At 43.6% G+C, this 17,883-nt stretch overlaps 1 protein-coding gene across 2 annotated transcripts in view; it reads right to left on the reverse strand.

The window, feature by feature from the left end:
* Window positions 1-549: 549 nt before the first annotated feature.
* PRRG1 (proline rich and Gla domain 1) overlaps window positions 550-17,883 on the reverse strand; it is a 364,802-nt gene continuing 347,468 nt past the window's right edge. For both annotated transcript variants that reach the window (XM_085622576.1, XM_085622575.1), the window contains exon 4: window positions 550-4,865. In XM_085622576.1, coding sequence (XP_085478702.1) covers window positions 4,338-4,865 — 528 coding nt within the window. In that variant the 3' untranslated portion in view covers window positions 550-4,337. The remainder of the gene's footprint in view (window positions 4,866-17,883) is intronic.

Below are 17,883 nucleotides of genomic sequence, written 5' to 3' on the forward strand. Positions count from 1 at the left end.
CAGCTCGGCCAGCCCCAGGGAGCGAAGGGGGGTGACCAAAGTGTTTGCCTGGGCTGGTCTTGGCTGCTTTTGCTACAGGGGGCAGATACTGCATCTATGCTGCAAAACCGGCCCGGTAACTAAACGGTCCCCAAGTCTAAAACCGTCAGTCCCGCCCTGATTGGGAGCAGTGGAAGGAAACAAGTCAGCTAATCAAAGGATGGAAAACAGGCTAAGATCCAGGCAAGGCACATACACATGAAGAGGAAGGCAAAGCAGTGAATACAAACCAAGTAAAGGAGAGTGACAACAAAGCCGAACAATGTTAAGCAATGCTGCAGCCTCTAAGCACTACGTTTTTAGTAGGTGAACAAAAGGCTTTCGTGTACAAGTTGTCTGTTACACAAGACCTAAAAACTCCACCAGGCACTAAATAAGCAGAGGGATATATTTGCAAATGTGGAAGAACAAATGACTGAACAACCACAAAAGGAGGCTTGGGCAACAAAAGCTTCAAAAAAGGAGTTCAATAGCAATGGAGAGCAAATTAAAATAATAATTCAAACCCTATTTTTAGGAAACAAATCGCACTGTTTATTCACATGCATTGCTTAATGCAAAGAAATCTGGATTACAACATCACATTTGGATATTAAAATGTTTTAGTTATGTAAAACAAATGCAATTTTAATTTGGCACAGGAAGTAAAATAGTTCTAAAAGGTAAACGTAACCTTTCCCCTCGATAAAAGTGTGCTCTTATTGCCATACAATCTGGAATACCGGCCTAAGGCCACATAAAAGGGTATCAGGGAGAGTCTGATACCACCAGGTAGAAACATTTAAATATTTCTGGAGAAAGGAGTAAATGGTCAAAGGGTAATGAGCCCCAATCAGGTGCTTTTGGTAAAATAAAGAGGAAAACATAAGATTGAACCGTAGCAGATAAATGGTGAACTCTGACAGAAAGACATGGCTTGCAGACATGGCATGGGAAAACTTCAGTAAACGTTAGTAAAGTGCAACGTTCCTTCTAGGAGGAGAGTGGTCTGGAAAATCATGTGGCTTAGCTCAACTCCCTCATCTTTCTATACTCTACTAGAGACTACTAAAAGTTGAGAATGTCCTACACTGGTTGTTGAAAGGTGACTACACTTACATAGTCCGAAACGATGAAAATGATTGGACACGTTCCACAAAAATTGCGTTAGGTACTAATTATCAATGGCACGAGATGCTTTCAAACTCATCAGAGCTTAGCTTTTATGTGCAAACTAGCAACTAATCTTCACACAATATCTCAATCAAAGCCCAAGGAGGACTGAAGAGTAACAGTGGCTTAACTGAACCCTCAGTTTTGATCATAATGGCACACACATTCAGGTCTCCTTCTCAACAAAAAGGCCTGCAATAGAAAAAGCTGATCAGAGTTAATTATGATTGAATCTAGGTAGAATGCCTAGTCTGAGACACCAAAAGTAAGTTGTTCTAATTTCTATGCCAATGATTTACATATTCTGGGTGAAGAGGGGAAATTTCCCACTTGTTGACCGGGCTAACAAGCCACAGACGCTATTCGGAAATAAAGGATTAACATCCTGTGGGGCGCAGGCCAGTTTCTACATCATCTTACAGAGCAGAAACACTATAGGAGGTTTTCAGCACAAGAAGGTGGCTAGAAAACGGCCTGGTTCTCCACAAAAGCCACACACCAATCTGAGAGGTGGGACGCATCCTTCCACTCCATAATATCAATTTGGAGCCATTCCCTCAGGAGAAAGTGGTGGCCACCAAACTACTTACGTTGGTCTTAAAACGTTCACCGGTCAGAGTAGAGCACAATGTGATGTGTAACCATAGTTCATCATCTTACGCCTGAACGTTAAATCACAGTAGAACAACCGTTTGATAGCCAGTACGTGGGGGCGCTAATGTAATCTGATGTTACTCTAGGGCATAGTGAAAGCAAGCTTCCAGCTTCAGCATACAGTGACATACACAGGGCAGTAACTGGACAACACACACTCCAGGCCTGCTTGAATTAACAGAGTGCCTAACACCATTGACAACTCTTTACTTTTTCCCAAACACCATATGTTTAAACACTAAGCACACACTCTGAAAATGCTCCATCACCAATCTCATGTTCTCTGCCATTCGATCGGAGTTTTTAATAGAACAGGCGGCATCTAGTCCTATCACATAGGTGATATATGTATAAGGTGGAGAGGATGTCCCCTATCAATTCATACACACCATCCTGTAACACTTCTTACATTTTAAGAGCATGTTACTGGCCATACCCAGACTTCTTTGGTTGTACAATAGATTTCAGGCTACTGGTGCAGCTTGGACATCTTTGATCACAAGGAATCTGCCCATTTCTTTCCCATAAACTCTTCGGTTTGAATGTACTGCTGACATCATTAACCCATCGCTGTCCTTCAACAAGTTCCTCTCTAGTGTAAAAAACTAGCTACTGCTCACACCAGCGGCCTCTGTAATATCTGATCATCTCTTTAACTTAAACTATAGTTCTTTGAAGACTGTCCAAGAGCATTCTTACAGTTACTTCAAATCATGAACTTCGTTCCTTCGTCTGCTTCTCCAAAAGATCAAATGGCCCAAAATAGAGCTATAAAAGAATCCCATAAGGACTATCCACAGGAGTATTCAGTACTTGCATCTCGGGTTTGGGCCTTGTAAACCCTTTACAGTATAAAAACACTATGCTCAAGAACCAATCATGACATGTGGGTATCTTGGCCCCTGTATCAAGGTCAAACACAGAATATCCTCTACGTAGAGGCACCTTAAACAGTAAAAACACAGAAAAGATTAAGGTGATCTGATAACTTAGCAATATTGTATTTATGTTACCTCCTAAAAACTCTTCTTCTGGGTGAGTTGCATATAAGCTGCGGAACCATATTCACAATGTCTACAGATATGACAGGCATGTATAGGGAGAAGACATGTAACATGCATAGGGCAGTTACTTACTCATTCTATAGGGCTTGTTGCATTGATACAAATCTTGGTAGAATGAAAAAACAAAGATATGTTATCTATTGGTAATAGGAAGACGCTTCCCCATTGCCTTTTTTCTATACCAGAAAGAATTTAGAGAGGTTTAATCACTTGAATCAGAATGGTGATGGGTAGACAGTGAAGCCTGATGGGCAGGAACACAGCACACTTCATAAAAAAACAAAAAACGTATGAAGAAACAAAACAGAATAGAGAAGTAAAATAAGGAGTCGGACAGGAGTTGTGGGGTAGATGAATCTGAGCTAGATCAGTGCAAATTCAGAAAACACATATTATATATCAGGCTAGTATAGTAGTAATTTGGTGGAATCATTGTGTGCCCTCAGATCACAACAAAGCAAATACTATGGCATCAGTCCAGCATACTGGGAGTTATTCCTTTAAGTGTAGCACCCACACCATAGCAAAGCAGACTCAATATGTATCTGCACTAAGTGTTGTGCATCATGTTATTAAGGGATAGTAAACCAGATTTTAATGAGAAAACTACCAGGAGAAAGTTGCCAAAGGACTTAGTGAAAGAAGCTGTGGTATTTTTACATTCTATTATTATTCAACCGCAACTTGAAAAATGGGTTAGGCTTCTGGTTAAAGTTGGCATCACCATGAACTACACGATTTTTATACAGTACTCTTACACAGGTGGGCCAGCTCATTGTAAGCCCCAACAACTCATCACGTATATTCAAGATCAACACAGGCACATACAGCTTACTTTTCAGATAGAAAAAAAGAGTTATTGCACACCACCGTGGATCAAGTGAAAGGTTTGCTGCCCACCAGGTCGACATATATTTTGCACCAACTTCTATTGAAAAGCACATTTAGTGTAATATCATGCTTTAGAATGAGACATTTGATATACAGCTTATACACAGAGATGAAATTCGACGAGGGATCATGTAAATTAATCAAGTAAGACAACTGTTAGAATTCCACAATAGTAGAGCGATGACCACATAAGGGTTACTGTACAGTAATGTGTTTTTGGAGAACATGGACCTGGTAAATGCAAACATGTAGAAATTCCATACTTCAGTCAAATGCATAGTTTCACTCTGTTTGCGTGTAATACCTGTGTTAGGCAAGAGAAAACAATAAATCCTAAAGGCGTTTTCCTGCAATATTTCTCAGAAAGTCTCTCATTTTTAAGAGAAGCGTGTCTTATTAGGAGAACTGCAAAAAGTACAAATATTTGCTAACACTTAAAGGTCAGGTCAACAGAAAGCAGAGAAAGTGCTGTGATGTCCTTCCATTAGTGGTTTTAAGAAAAAAATAAATTTCTGAGGCACTTGTTTCTTCTGCTTTTCACTTGATATTAGATGCAAGAGGTGCTACTGCAGCGACCCTGGTAGAGGTTGAGCTCACAATTTCTTCATATTGCGGAGGTGGATCAGTATGATCGGTCACTCCCGTTCTCCTCACACCTGTCTCTCCAGTGGCTTCCTCATACGAAGGTGGAGGTTCACAGTTGGACAACCTAGTGGTCACTGAATCCGAGCGCATATCAGAAAAACTCGGAAAACCGTCAGGGACTGCGCCACTGGCATAGATTTCGTCCAGGGGGCAAAGGACAACGCTCGATTGATGCGGAAGTCGTCCACTACCATCTGACATAGTCACATTATCTCCCACGGTGTCCCGGGCTCCCCTGTGGGCATAAGCACTCTGCCTTCGAGTTTTCTTCCGAAACAAACATTTCCACACGATTAGTATGACAACCAGAACTATGAAGAACCCAATAATCAGGGGGAAGGCGAGATAAAATGGATACCAGTTACTGCCAGAGCTGGTGTCTCCTTGAAGTCCACTCGTGTAATCCTTCCAGAACTCACTCTGAAACACAAAGAAAATCTATTAGAAACATCAGACACACATAGTATGTTTAAATTTCAATAATCTCTTGGAACGTAGTTCTTTTATACTGTTATTTTATAAAAGCTAATTATTTTTATGCTGCTAATTATTTTCCTGACCCAAAACAAATGTAAAGTTATCTGCAATATTGTGGCCAAAAGGAGCACCGAAATCGCAATTCTTTTCACAGACCAATGCCATTTATTGAAAGTAATCACTGTTACATACCTCATTCGACTTAAACACTATAAAAAATGTAGAGTTGGCTATGCTTATTCTGCTACCATGCACGTCAAAAAAAGGTTTTTAATAAAAGTGACATCATCAATGACAATTCATCAATGTTCTCTACGGGCCCTAAATAAAAGACCAAGAGGCGCAAAACCTATTAACCTCCTAGTATTTACAATATTTCTGCAAATATATTGTCAAGATATATAATGTGAGCCATAGAGAAATAACATCAAATTTACAAAGGAGATCAAGATGAACATTTCTGAATTTACATCCAGCATAGTAAAGCTACAAAGATTGGTTGAACAGAATTTGCAACAACGATTAATCGGAAAACCAAAGGCACAAAACAACTCGTCTTTCCTGCAACAACATGCATGCTGACACACACAGCGACCACTTTTATTGCAGCCGAGGGCATTAGAATATTTGCATTGACATTAGTGAACAACATTTTTGGAATCCGTTTGGTCCAAGATCGTAGTCGGGCTGAAATAGCACACAACAGTCAATCACACTCAGACTTGGGGCAGAAGAAGGAGCTAAGAGAAGCTACCACACTAATTGCTATACCTCTTTAGGCTGCTTTTCACCAACCAAGAACAAGAGGACATGTCTCTGTCAAGCATCCACCAGTCAAAGGAGGCTGCTGTAGGGGAACCCAAGTAAAAGGATGAACAAGCTCAATTTTTAGGTCACACCTGTGACAACACGTTGCATGTGCTCTCGCTTGCGAGATGTATTCATTACAATAAAGGGACAAGGAGCTCACCCATAAGTTAACATTTGTTGACTTCACTGTCAATCTTCTTCGCTGCCTCCAAGTTGGCCAATACGTGAGGGGGGTTTCATGTCCTTTTCCTCCTATGGCACACAGAGGAAGCACACATTGATTCAACCTAATTTAGTGTTCGCTGATCGCACTGATTGAGGTACGCATATCAGGACACTTCCTCGGTTTCCAGGTATCCTGCTGCATTCTCCATCCTTTCTGTTTTCAAACTTATTTGTGGACATTGTTTATCTACGCCTGCATCCTTTGGCTTACTTGCAGGATTAAAATAAAATTACATTTTACGTGGGTTGGATTAAGCTGTTATAATGTATAATGCCACACTAACAACACATTTACATCTTCAGGAGGCTTTGCACTGCACGACTATTTTCATTGCATTTCAGAAATATCCCCCTTTATGTCTCATACCCTTTTTGTTTTCAATAGTTATTTATTAAGTTACAAAACGTAAACCTATATATTCAGACCCTGTTAGTAGGTCGCAAGACCATGTGCCATCTCAGATGTACTCAACCAATCTCTCTGGTGTCCAGGGCCTGCATGCTCGTTGGGAAGTCGGGGTAGAGGCGTACATGCATACTGCTCACAAAATGAACCAGGGATTTTGTGCCTCAGACCTTTGCGCCGACTTTAAGTTTGGTTCATTTTTTAAGTTATTTACACCCACAAGTGTACTACTTTACACCTCTACACACTGCACCACGTCACTCTTTGCCACCCTATTCTATACCACTCTGCTCTATTCTATGCCACTAAATGCTACCCTATTCTACACCACTCTGCTCAATTCCACGTCAATCTGTTCAATTCTGAGCCAACCCACTACACTCCATTCCCCTTTATGCTACTCTATGCCACTAACTTTTAATCATGCTGAACAGCAGCCACCCCACTCTATAACATGGCTAAAAGACAATACCTTTCGCATAGGGGAGACCTGTTGTCTTTGCCAATGCTTGTTTAGTTTGATTGTGATCTACAAGTCAAAAAGGATGTAATGCAATGCTTCCAAAAAGCCCATAACTTTATTTTTAAAGATACAGAGGAGGGTGATTCATTTCATTATATTTCCCAGGAACTTCAGAGGTTTCCTGAGCCCAAATAGAGTAAGATCACATTGCGGTAAGTCAACTGGATACATTAACGGGCTTGCCTTAACTAAATGTTTTGAAAAGAAATACAAGACACTGAGAAGGTTGCCGAAATCAGATACAGCCAAGCTAAACACTCTAGAAGCAATAAAACAGCCTCGTTAACACCCGTCTGATTAATATTTGAGAACTTCACCAACTATGCTAACCTAATGTGTACCAAAATAATTGTATAGTAATTTACTGCCTGGGAGCGAAATTTTTGAAAACTCCCTCAAAAGATAGCGTCTGCCATACAGTGATGCGTTTAAATGTGTCCATAGCAAAGGTATAGTCAGCATAAAGATTAGAAGCTGAAAAACAATTTTTCTGTAGGTATCCAAAATGAAAATGGTGTCCGATGTTGGTGCATTTCAATGCAAATACCACTGAAAGGGATGAGTCTACCCAGAAGAACAGTGCAGGATGTGCCAGTGCAGCACACCATGTAGGGAGCCCAAATACAGTATTTGGTAATATAGAGCTGTCGACATAGAGGCCCAAAATGGAGTCCGGCCTTAAGCAAAGCCAAACAAAGCACGATATGATGTACCCCTAAAAAAAAAAAAAGCAACTGGAACTTTTGTTCGATAAAGGTCAGGAACCAGATTATGTAAAAATTGCCCTGGTTCGAAGAAAAACAAAACTGCGCCATTTTCATTAAGTGCGAAACGTTGCAGACACATTTTGCTCCTATTCAAATTAAATAAGGGTTTTTGTTGACCATCGTCCAAAATGGAGGAACTGACAGTTAACATGCAGAATGTTTTGTTTATAAATTATTTTACTGCGATAAATGAGTTTTTTGTAGGGAATAATGGAATGACATTATGTTGCCCTATTTCTCGGAGTACTTAACAAAAAAAAGAGGCATTTAGTTTGTCTCGAGCTTAGGGGCTACGGTTAAACATTAAACGTGGAAACAATGACTTGATTTGTTTCTTATTACGTTTTTTGACATTTTAGCCCTTTTGCAAAAACCATTCCGTGATAAGGATTGAAAAAACATCTGTTTGCTCCATTACTTGTTACATAACTGTTGAGTTTAAATCATTTGGTCCAGAGGTTCTACAAACAGCTTGAGGATTCAGCATCGGAAATTAAACCAAAAGCCTCACAATTGATGCCTACGAGTAAAAATGTGCTTTCAGATGGCCTTTTGTACTACACTTCTGCGGATTCTAAGGGTTGTAAATAGCAGGTGTTACTGTAAACGTAAATGTTGTAGACTTGTAAAGCGCACAGCTGCCCCAGCAACGGGGCGTCCCGGCGCTGTAAACCGCTGGGGAACCCATCCTGGCTTTCCCTGTGAGATGGTCCCTACTGGGCATCTCCAAGGTGAAGACAAGCATCCCCGGCGCTGATGGGGCCGTAAGTGGAGATTAAGCAAGCTGTTGCCCAGAGTTGCTGAGTGGGATCCATGGTTAGAGTAGGCACCGAGGCGAGAATTGTCGAGTCCGCTGACCTTGGCCCAAGACCCTGCCGCGTCAGGAATCGAACCCTGGTCCCGGGCCGACTTCTGCTCCCGGGTCTGCCGCCTCTAACCAGTGAGCCACACCACTCCACAATCCAACCCAATTAAATGCTACTAGATTTACCAGTCTTGGAAGGTTCGAACAATTACTCGCACAATTTGAACATCAGGGCCCGTACTATACAAAGTCCACCGGTGGCGCACCGGGCTATGTGCACCTGCTTTGTGCGCCCCAGGGCACTCCAGTATTACAGAAGGGGTCGCAGAGGCTTGTGCACCCCCTTCTGTAAGACTGACCGCACTGGCACACATATAGCGGCATTCATGTAGCACCAGCAGCGCACTCATATAGCACCAGCTCTATCTCAAGTGGGCATTCCCTCAATTGCATGGAGGATTTCTCCATACCGATCACAGAATCTCTTAGCCTCTGTGCCGTATTATGGATGCGAGTGCAAAAGCATAGAAGCTGTCAGGAGGGGAGCTGAAAGTGTGCCACAAAAAGGTTGTCCCAACTGCCAGAAGATGCTCTGCGCTGCCTTGGGATTTGGACACCATTTGTGATTCTCCAGGCGCCATCTGTTTAGTTAATCCATTTTGGCATTTAAGGATCCTGCCAGGTGGTACACGAGCAAGAGGAATGCCATGCCCTGCAACCAACTCCACCGGCACAGAGCCTCCTTGCACAGGACCCCAATCTTCCCGGTTTATTGCAAAGACACATGGTGATGTCCATGAGAACCAGCACTAGTCTTACCTTGATGAACAACAGTGTGAAAACTGAATCATGCATTCTTATTGTGCTATAACCATATTCTTTTGCATTAAGTATTGTTTTCTTTTCTTTTTTACAAAAAAATGTCAATGAATTTATCAATATTTTACTATCAAACATGGTTGTCATTTCGTATTGTTTGAAACACCCTGTCGCTTGAAGTATGCCTGCTAATATTCATGGTTATAGTAGGTCCAGAAGTCATGTTAGTCATTGATGTATATCGTTGTACATTTGTACATTTCTGAGAAGCATAACCACACTATCTCAGTATTGCATTTATGTATATCTTCTCCTAAAAACATGTCTTGAGCTTCGTCTGAGAGGGGATCCTACTACCTGCTCATTAGACAGGTTTGCCACGTTATTAAGTTTCATAGACTTGTATGGAGTGAAAACGTGTGTGTAAAAATATATAGATATATTTAGAATTACGGAGTGCTTTTTTTTAACTATTGCACATCTTTCTGGAGGCATTTTGAGTGGCTTACCTGGGGTTAAGAGTGATAGCCTGGGCTCAGTCTTGCTTCCTTCCCACCCCGGTCCGACGCGGTAACCAGTACCGTTGCGCAGAGGGCGGGGAAGGTCAGAACCAGGCACTTCCGGGAGACCAGTTAGCGGTCTAGTTGTTGGGACCAGGCAGGGATAAAGGAGCATGGTCTGGCGGCCGCGCAGCGGACGCGACACCGGCGCGCCAAAGTCTGTGCTCGTCTGCGGCCGACCGGGGCCTGGGGCCATCCCCCCTGGCTGCTCCAATGTAGAATTACAATATAGTTCCCAGGAACTGCTTGCCCTATGTCCTCAAATGGCGGAGCCATGCAAACATAGCATGGAAGGAGGAAGCATGGCAAGGGACTGTAGGCATTGCCCTTTTAAGTTTAGTATGGGAAAGGAGGCACTCTCTGTTCTGAGTTGCTGCCTGTTGAATTGTCGATCATTCAGGAAACACAGACTAGAGATTTTTGACCTGCTCTTGGATGGTCAGACAGATGTGATGTTTCTTACTGAAACTTGGTTGGATGAGGACTCTGCTCCAGAGATCCTTGTGGCATTACCTAGCGGTTATGCGATTATCAGAATAGACAGGGACTCTGGCAGTGGTGGGGGAGTGGCAATTATTTTTAGGTCTCGCCTGACCCAGCGCATGCTCTGGTCTGGCGAGACTTATTGAGAGGGCTCCAAAAAGTGCTACCAGGCCAGCCTAGAGCTACAATGCATGTGCGTGCGCCGCACATTACCGCCATTACTTTCACTTTCGCGGCGGCACGGCCGCTTTGATGTTTGATCGCGATCACTTTCGCGGCCGCACGGCCGTTTGTTATTAAAGTGAAGCTGATGAGGCTGTATACAATTTGACCCAAGAAATGCAATACTATAATTACGCAAAGCAACTAGGCCAGCAGCCATACAGGCACCAAATTGATCGGCTAAATTAAAGTGACCTATCCGTTTTCCTGTGCAGAACAATGAATTTAAAACCTTAGTTGCAACAATTAATAGCGTGACTCCAAAAAACAGAACCAAATTTGAGTAACCTAGTGCAAAACACTTTGATAGAATAATTGTGAACATCCCCTCAAGTGTACTAAGCCTAACTACCAGTTGTTTGTGATGGGTCTTTCTACTGGCCTTAGGGGGCTGTTGGCGTGGCGATCTCTCACTTCAGTTCCTACTATGACACGGTTCCAGGAATTTGCCTTGTTGTACCCTAATGTATATGATCTGCAGCTCAGCTCTACAAGCTTCTCTCTTTGAGACCTTAGACATTACTGGAGGTGCGTGAACATTTTTTTGTCCCTCGTTTTATTTCTCGTAGTTGTTGCTCACTGGCTAAGTAAGTGCTGCATTTTGTGTTATGTGTTTTCTGGTGTGACCCCACTTGACGGTTTTCCAGATCATATGATCTTGTTGGTCCAGGGTTTCTTCCACAGGTTGTCTCTACCTTCTGGCACAAGAGTTATTCTTCCTTCTTTAGCTGCCTTCTGATGAAAATGCAAAGTCACAGTTACGGAACGTGTTTGGGGCTGTCAGTTTGCTCTCTCAAGGATCCCTACTGAGGATTGTGTGTGTGTTACAACCTTTTTATCAGTTTTGGCATTGCTAAGATGGTTTTCAAGTCCTCCACCATGACTTTTGGCCGTTAAAAGAAATCATGGATTACCCTTGCATACGGGCAGCGCAGCGTGGTTGCCAATTCTGAGTCATGTTCAGTTTGGTTCTACCAGGCACCACCTAGACAGATTTTGGTTGAGCTTCCTTCGCTGACATCTTTCACGTCCACCTTTGTTTCCCACTACAGGCTTGACAGAGTGAGGGAAATTAGATTGCTCAGTACCAGTGTGCTTGGTGGTGTTACTGTTTCCTGAGAGAGCTTTTCCTTTTTCTTCTGCTGGTAAAGCAATAAAGGTTGTTGGTGCAGTGCTGTCTGCTGGTGTATCTTAGCTAGGCATAGGGATCTTGATGAAGACCTGCCTTGTCACGAAGTAACAAATGGGTCTATGAAGTTGATAAAGCGGTAGTGGTCGGATTATTTACCCATTATCTTGAATACCCCGATCTCCCTTCTTCCCAGTATTTGTTTCTACTCTCCCATCTGGAGGTGTTTTTACAAAAATATTGGTGTTTTGCCTAGGTATGGTCATGTTGTTTGATCCGCGCCAAATACTTTCCTCACAGTGGGCGTAACTTGGATAAGGGTTGTGGACCACTAACCAATGCTGCGCTGCGTGAGTCATTATAAATACTTGAATAAAACCGAAAGAAAATGAGAGACAATCCATATTTGCTACCTTCACTTGCCTCTTGGTTCACTAATAGTGTTCTACTTACAGTAGGCTGCTTTGAGCAAGCCACAGCATTCATGTCTATGTGTCCGTGTACTTTGATTGTGGTTTCGGAAGGACATTTGTATCGCTATTCAAATGATGGCACTGCTTTTTGGCATGTTTAGTGCATTTTTGCTTACAGCTTTGATAACCGTAATGCTTTATGCTACTTGAAGTCCTTCTCAAATTCATGACTACCGTTTCATCCTTTAGTCAATATGTTTATTTCATGAATACATCGTTACCAGACCGATTTAGTTATGGTGACAGTCCATCAATCATGGCTTTATTAAAAGTTTCAAAAAAGGCAGTAGTCCAAATTTACTTATTGTGAAAAGCATGTGTTACAGCCAATAGGCACTTACAGGTAGATTCTCATTATACTTTCTTTAAGCTTGTAACTGGTATTTTGTTACAGGAAATATCACCGATTACCATAGTAGACAAGGGCTTTGGTTACCCTCCTGTGACACTCTTGGGGTAGAAGATTTACACTTTGGGAATCCTTGTTAGTCTGTTTGTGAAAGTGTTGTATATTTTTCCTACTCTCATTTTGTAGGCAATTGTAATTTTTTGATTGCATAGAGATACTTGGCTTGCGGGAAAGCGTATGTGGGACACAGTAGCCCTGACAGGCAGGTGATAAACGCCAGGGGCTTGATTGGATCATTGGAAAAAGTTATGCCAGAGACCATTGGTGTAATATTCTATATGAAAACTTATGGCAAACACAATATACCTGACTCATATCATATTTTATAGCCAGTAGGCCTCTAAGCGTGAAATATTATTGCATTGTGTTAACCTCTGGCGACAGATATTGTTACACATGGATCCTCACAGGTTACTGCAGGATAGACTGGTTTTGGTGTTACATTTTCCCCCTTTTTTCCCCCTCTGACAAACCCTGTGGGGTAGAAGATTTGTACTTTGACAATCCTATTTAATCCTCACAAAGGGAGGGGGGGGGGGTGTTGTTTTGCCAGCTGTTTTGTGTACATTTATAACTTTCTGAGTGTGTGCCAGAGGGCTGCTTGTGGGAAAGGTTATACAAGATTCAGAAGGCCTGAGTTTGTTATGGTGACGCGCCAATGATGAAGGCTTGCTTGGTTCATTGGAAAACGTTATGTTAAATGCCGTTGGTCCCATAGGTTATTATGAAACGTTATGACAAAGACTGTAAGCCTGACCACTTTACTGTGAAAATCATATGTTAAAGCGAATAGGCTGTTAAGGGTACATTGGTGTTACACTGTGTTAAAGGCTATAGACTGAAACATTGTCTGTTGGAATCTCACAGATTACCGCAGTAGGCAAGGGTTTTGGTGTTTGTCACCCTTTTACAAACACTTGAAGATAAAGATTTGCAGTGTAATGATCCAATCGGGCCCGTTTCTGAGGGGCTGTATATTGTTTCACAACTGTAAGTTTGTATACACTTGTCATTTTATAGCTTGGCTTGAGGACTGCCTACCTGTGTGTAATGCTGGGGGCCCCAGTTGGGTATGGTGACAAGCGAATGATCAAGCCTGCACGCCTGAGTGCATCTTTGGGAGACATTATCAGATACCGTAGATTCGATCTGTTCATTATGAAAACTTACAACAAAGGTAGGCGTAAGACTTATTGTGAAATGCGTTTATTAAAGCCATTAGACAATTGAGGGTGATTGTTCTTACTGTAGGCTGGTATTTTGTTACATGGAATTTCACAGATTAATTTAGCAAGCATCAGTTTTGGTGTTGGTTACCCCCTCAGATGCTGTTTGCCTGATGGTTGCTTTGGGAGAAAGCGTATGCTTGATTTAGTAGGCCTGAGCTGGTTACCGTGATGAGCAAATGATAAATGGAGTATACCGCTTCATTGGGAATCGTTATGTCCGATGCAATAGGTCTAATCTGTTTATTATGAAAAATGACAACAAAGGCAGTGGGGGCCTAACATACTGTGAAAACTATTGCCTGTGGGCTTTTATGAGTGAATTAAGTCACAGTGTGTTACTGTGTGTAGACAGGCATTTTCTCACATGGAGTCTCACAGATTACTGTAGTCAGCAAGAATTTTGATGTTAATTACATCCTTTGTCAATCCTGGGGGTAGAAGATTTGGACTGTGGTGCTCCTTGTTAAGACTCTCTTAGGAGGGCCTGGTTGGTGTATTTGTATATATTATCAAAGAAAAAGAGGGGGGGGGGGGGGGGGAGGACTAGGAGCTGATAAAGGTCCAGTACCCATGCTCCTAAACTATAATCAAATCAAACAAAGCATTGGCATAGCCAATAGGTCTCGCTTTTGGGACCGTATAAGTATTTAGTTATGCAGCACAATATCCTTGGTGCAACAACATTAACTGTTGCATGGTTAAACACTTATAAGGTCTCAAAGGCGAGACCTATTGGCTATGCCAATGCTTGTCAAGCATGCCATCCAATGCCTACTCGAGCCTGTTAACATTGCGGATAGTGAGGCTGGCCTTTTTACAATCGAAGTGGCTAGTAACTATATTGTGAAAGGAATTTTGGTTTATCGTCCTCCCGGATACCCCACCCGCTTCTTTTCGAGTTTGATAGACTATCTCACACAACCAGCCTTGCGCTATAATAAACTTCTAGTATTGGGTGACCTCAATCTGCATCTTGAGGATGCGAAGAGTGTGGTGGCAGGGGAATTACGTTAGGAATTGGCTACCTTACAACTTAGGCTAATAGCTGATCTCCCTACTCATCAACAGGGCCATCTGCTTGACCGCATTTTTACAAATTGGGATGATTTAGTGCTCAACCCACCTCGGCCAATGGCATGGACTGACCACTTCTTGGTCCCGTTTGTTATGTGGCTGCCAAGGCCGAAGGTACAGTAGGAATTGAAGGGGGGAATAACATGCCGGAAGTGGGCGGGATTTTCACTGGGCAAGTTTAATAGTGCCCTCTTGCAGGGGGGGGGGGGGGCTTCCTAGAGGAATGGATGCTGAAAGTGCCTGTGTAAATCTGGACAGGAGGATTGCGGAGGCACTAGATAGCACGGCCCCCTGGTCGCAGAAAATACCAGGTAGAGTACAAAAATCTGCCCCTTGGTTTAATGCCGTTTTGAGAAATGCGAAAGCTGACTGCAAGCGCATGGAAAGGCGATGGAGGAAGGACTTTTCGGACCAGGGGAGGAGCAAATATAAAGCTATGCTGAAGAGCTACCACGGGCTTATTAGAAGGACTAAAGCAGCATACTATCTGGAAAGAATTGGGTCAGCGGGTTACTCGACAAGGGAACTATTAAGAGTTTATAAGGAGATATCATCCCTAGCTACAGCAGCAGCACCTTTAATAGGCTCGGTAGAGCTCTGCAACGCGTGGCAGACTTCTTTTCAGATAAGGTGGAGAAAATTTACTCCACCTTCCCGGGCTCTGCCCGAGTAGGCCATGGCACGCTCATGAGGGTGAGGGACTGGATAGTTTTACTGTCTCCGATCCCCCCCCCCCCCCCCCCCCCCAGAATTGCTGATTAAAATTTGCCTGAGTGTAAAGTCAGGCTCTCCTAGAGACCCGGCCTCCCCAAAAGTGCTCAGAGGGAGCATAGAAATATTGGGGCCGTATATTAGATACCTTGTGGAGGTTTCATTCAGGACTTGTACAGTTCCAGGAAGATGGAAGGAAGCAGTGGTCCTTCCTCTACCCAAAAAGCCACATCTAGGTCCAGATCGCCTTGATAACCTGCGCCCAATTTCCTTATTGCCGTACTTCGCAAAGATCGCGGAGAAAGTGGTAAACAGGCAACTCACGGCGCATATTGGGAAATTTAATCTCTTACATCCCACTCAATCTGGATTCCGGGCGTGTCACTCGACTGAGTCTGCCCTGCTTTTAGCCACGGAAACTATTAGGCAATATGTGGATGCGGGTCAGACGGCGGCCTTGATCCTGTTGGATTTAAGTGCCGCCTTCGACACGGTTGCCCATCACACTCTGGTGCACCGTTTGAGGAGAGGAGGTGTGTCTGGCAATGCATTAAGTTGGATGGAATCATTCCTGGCGGAGCGTAGTTTTCAGGTGAGGCAGGGTGTTCACTATTCCAAGGTCATCGAACTGAAGCAGGGGGTACCACAGGGCTCGATCTTGAGCCCGACCCTGTTCAATCTGTATGTGGCTCAACTGGAGGAGATTGCTGATGGTTTTGGGATCAGGGTTGTGTCCTATGCCGACGACACCCAGCTGGTGGTCTCCCTGACACAGGAACAGGACTTGGCAGCCTCCAACTTCGTGGCATGCCTGCAAGAACTAGCATCATGGATGGCTAATAACTGCCTGAAGTTGAATGGCGATAAGACCGAGGTGCTTGTGGTGGGGAGAGCGCCATCGGTGTGGTTGTCGACTTGGTGGCCGCAGAGCTTGGGTCCTACCCCGGCGCCCTGTGCCCAGGCAAATAACCTGGGGGTGTGGATAGACACAAAACTCTCCTTTGAGTACCAGACTAGACGGGTGGCGGGTGCCTGTTTTGGAGTTCTGAGGGGCCTTCGTAAAACTCTGGATATGCTGCCTACGGCAGCCAGGAAGACCTTGGTCCATGCCCTGGTGACGTCCCGCCTTGATTATGTTAACATCTTGTATCTGGGGCAACGGGGAAATGTATGCAGAGACTCCAGGGTGTGCAGAATGCAGCAGCTCATCTGGTTCTCATGCGTCCAAGAATAGCCCTCTTGAGGGCGGCACTCGTTTCCCTCCACTGGTTACCGATACGAGAACGAGTTCAGTTCAAAGCGCTGTGCGTTTGCCATCGCATTATCCAGGGGACTGCTCCATCCTATTTGTTCAATCTTCTTACTCCTTATGTTCCAACTCGCCGCCTCAGATCTGAGGGGAGAGGTTTGGTATGCGTTCCGGTTGTTAAGAGAGCTAGGATGAGGGGACGGTCCTTTCGCTTTCTGGCTGCACAGCTTTGGAACAGACTCCCTTTGAGCCTGCGGTTGGAGCCCATGGAGGGCACCTTTAGAAAAAATTTGAAAACTTACCTATTCCCTTCGGGATAATGGGGCCTGGGTGGGCTAGGACGTTGCTTGCCAAGGCAGCTTCACCGCAGCGCGGGGACACACTGGCTGAGTGTAACCAGGTGCTTTATAAATGTGCTAATAATAATAATAATAATAATAATAATAATATATTACCTACTAGCGGTCGCCAGTAGGTAGTTAAAGTTAGGACCTATTTTCCATAGGAAATTCGCAACATTCTATTCCCAATAACTTTGGCGCCGGTTGACGAATCTTCGTGAAATTTTCAAAACTCGTGGGGCGCTCTGGACTGCTCCTATCTTGAAAGTTTCGGAGTGATTCGTCAAGCGGGGGCCGACAAAAAAGGGGGGTCCCAAAACGTGTTTTCCTCATGCAATTTCCCATAGGAAACTTTAGACACGGCTACAGCCCGAACTGCTGAACGGAATTACACCAAATTTGGCAAAAAGGTAGCCTTTGGTTCAGAAAGATCCCTTTTTGTTAAATGGTGTAAATCCGTTCAGTAGTTGCTGAGAAAATCAAAATTAAAAAAGTTTCGATATCTATGGCCGTGCAGGATCCGCGCACCCTCCCGATCACGAGCTGAATGCTAATTGGCTGTCAACACTCCAAAGCAGGAAGTGTTGGCAGCCATCTTGTGCCTCGGTAGAACCGAGGCACAAGAAATCAGTCAAACAAATGCGAAAAAAGAGGAAAGGGGGCAGAGTAGAAACATCCTGACCCCCTAGGCCTGATTAGGGGGTCCCACAAGGACCCACAGGGCCC

The sequence above is a fragment of the Triturus cristatus genome, chromosome 8, assembly GCF_964204655.1.
Source record: "Triturus cristatus chromosome 8, aTriCri1.1, whole genome shotgun sequence".
Classification (NCBI taxonomy): Eukaryota; Metazoa; Chordata; class Amphibia; order Caudata; family Salamandridae; genus Triturus; species Triturus cristatus.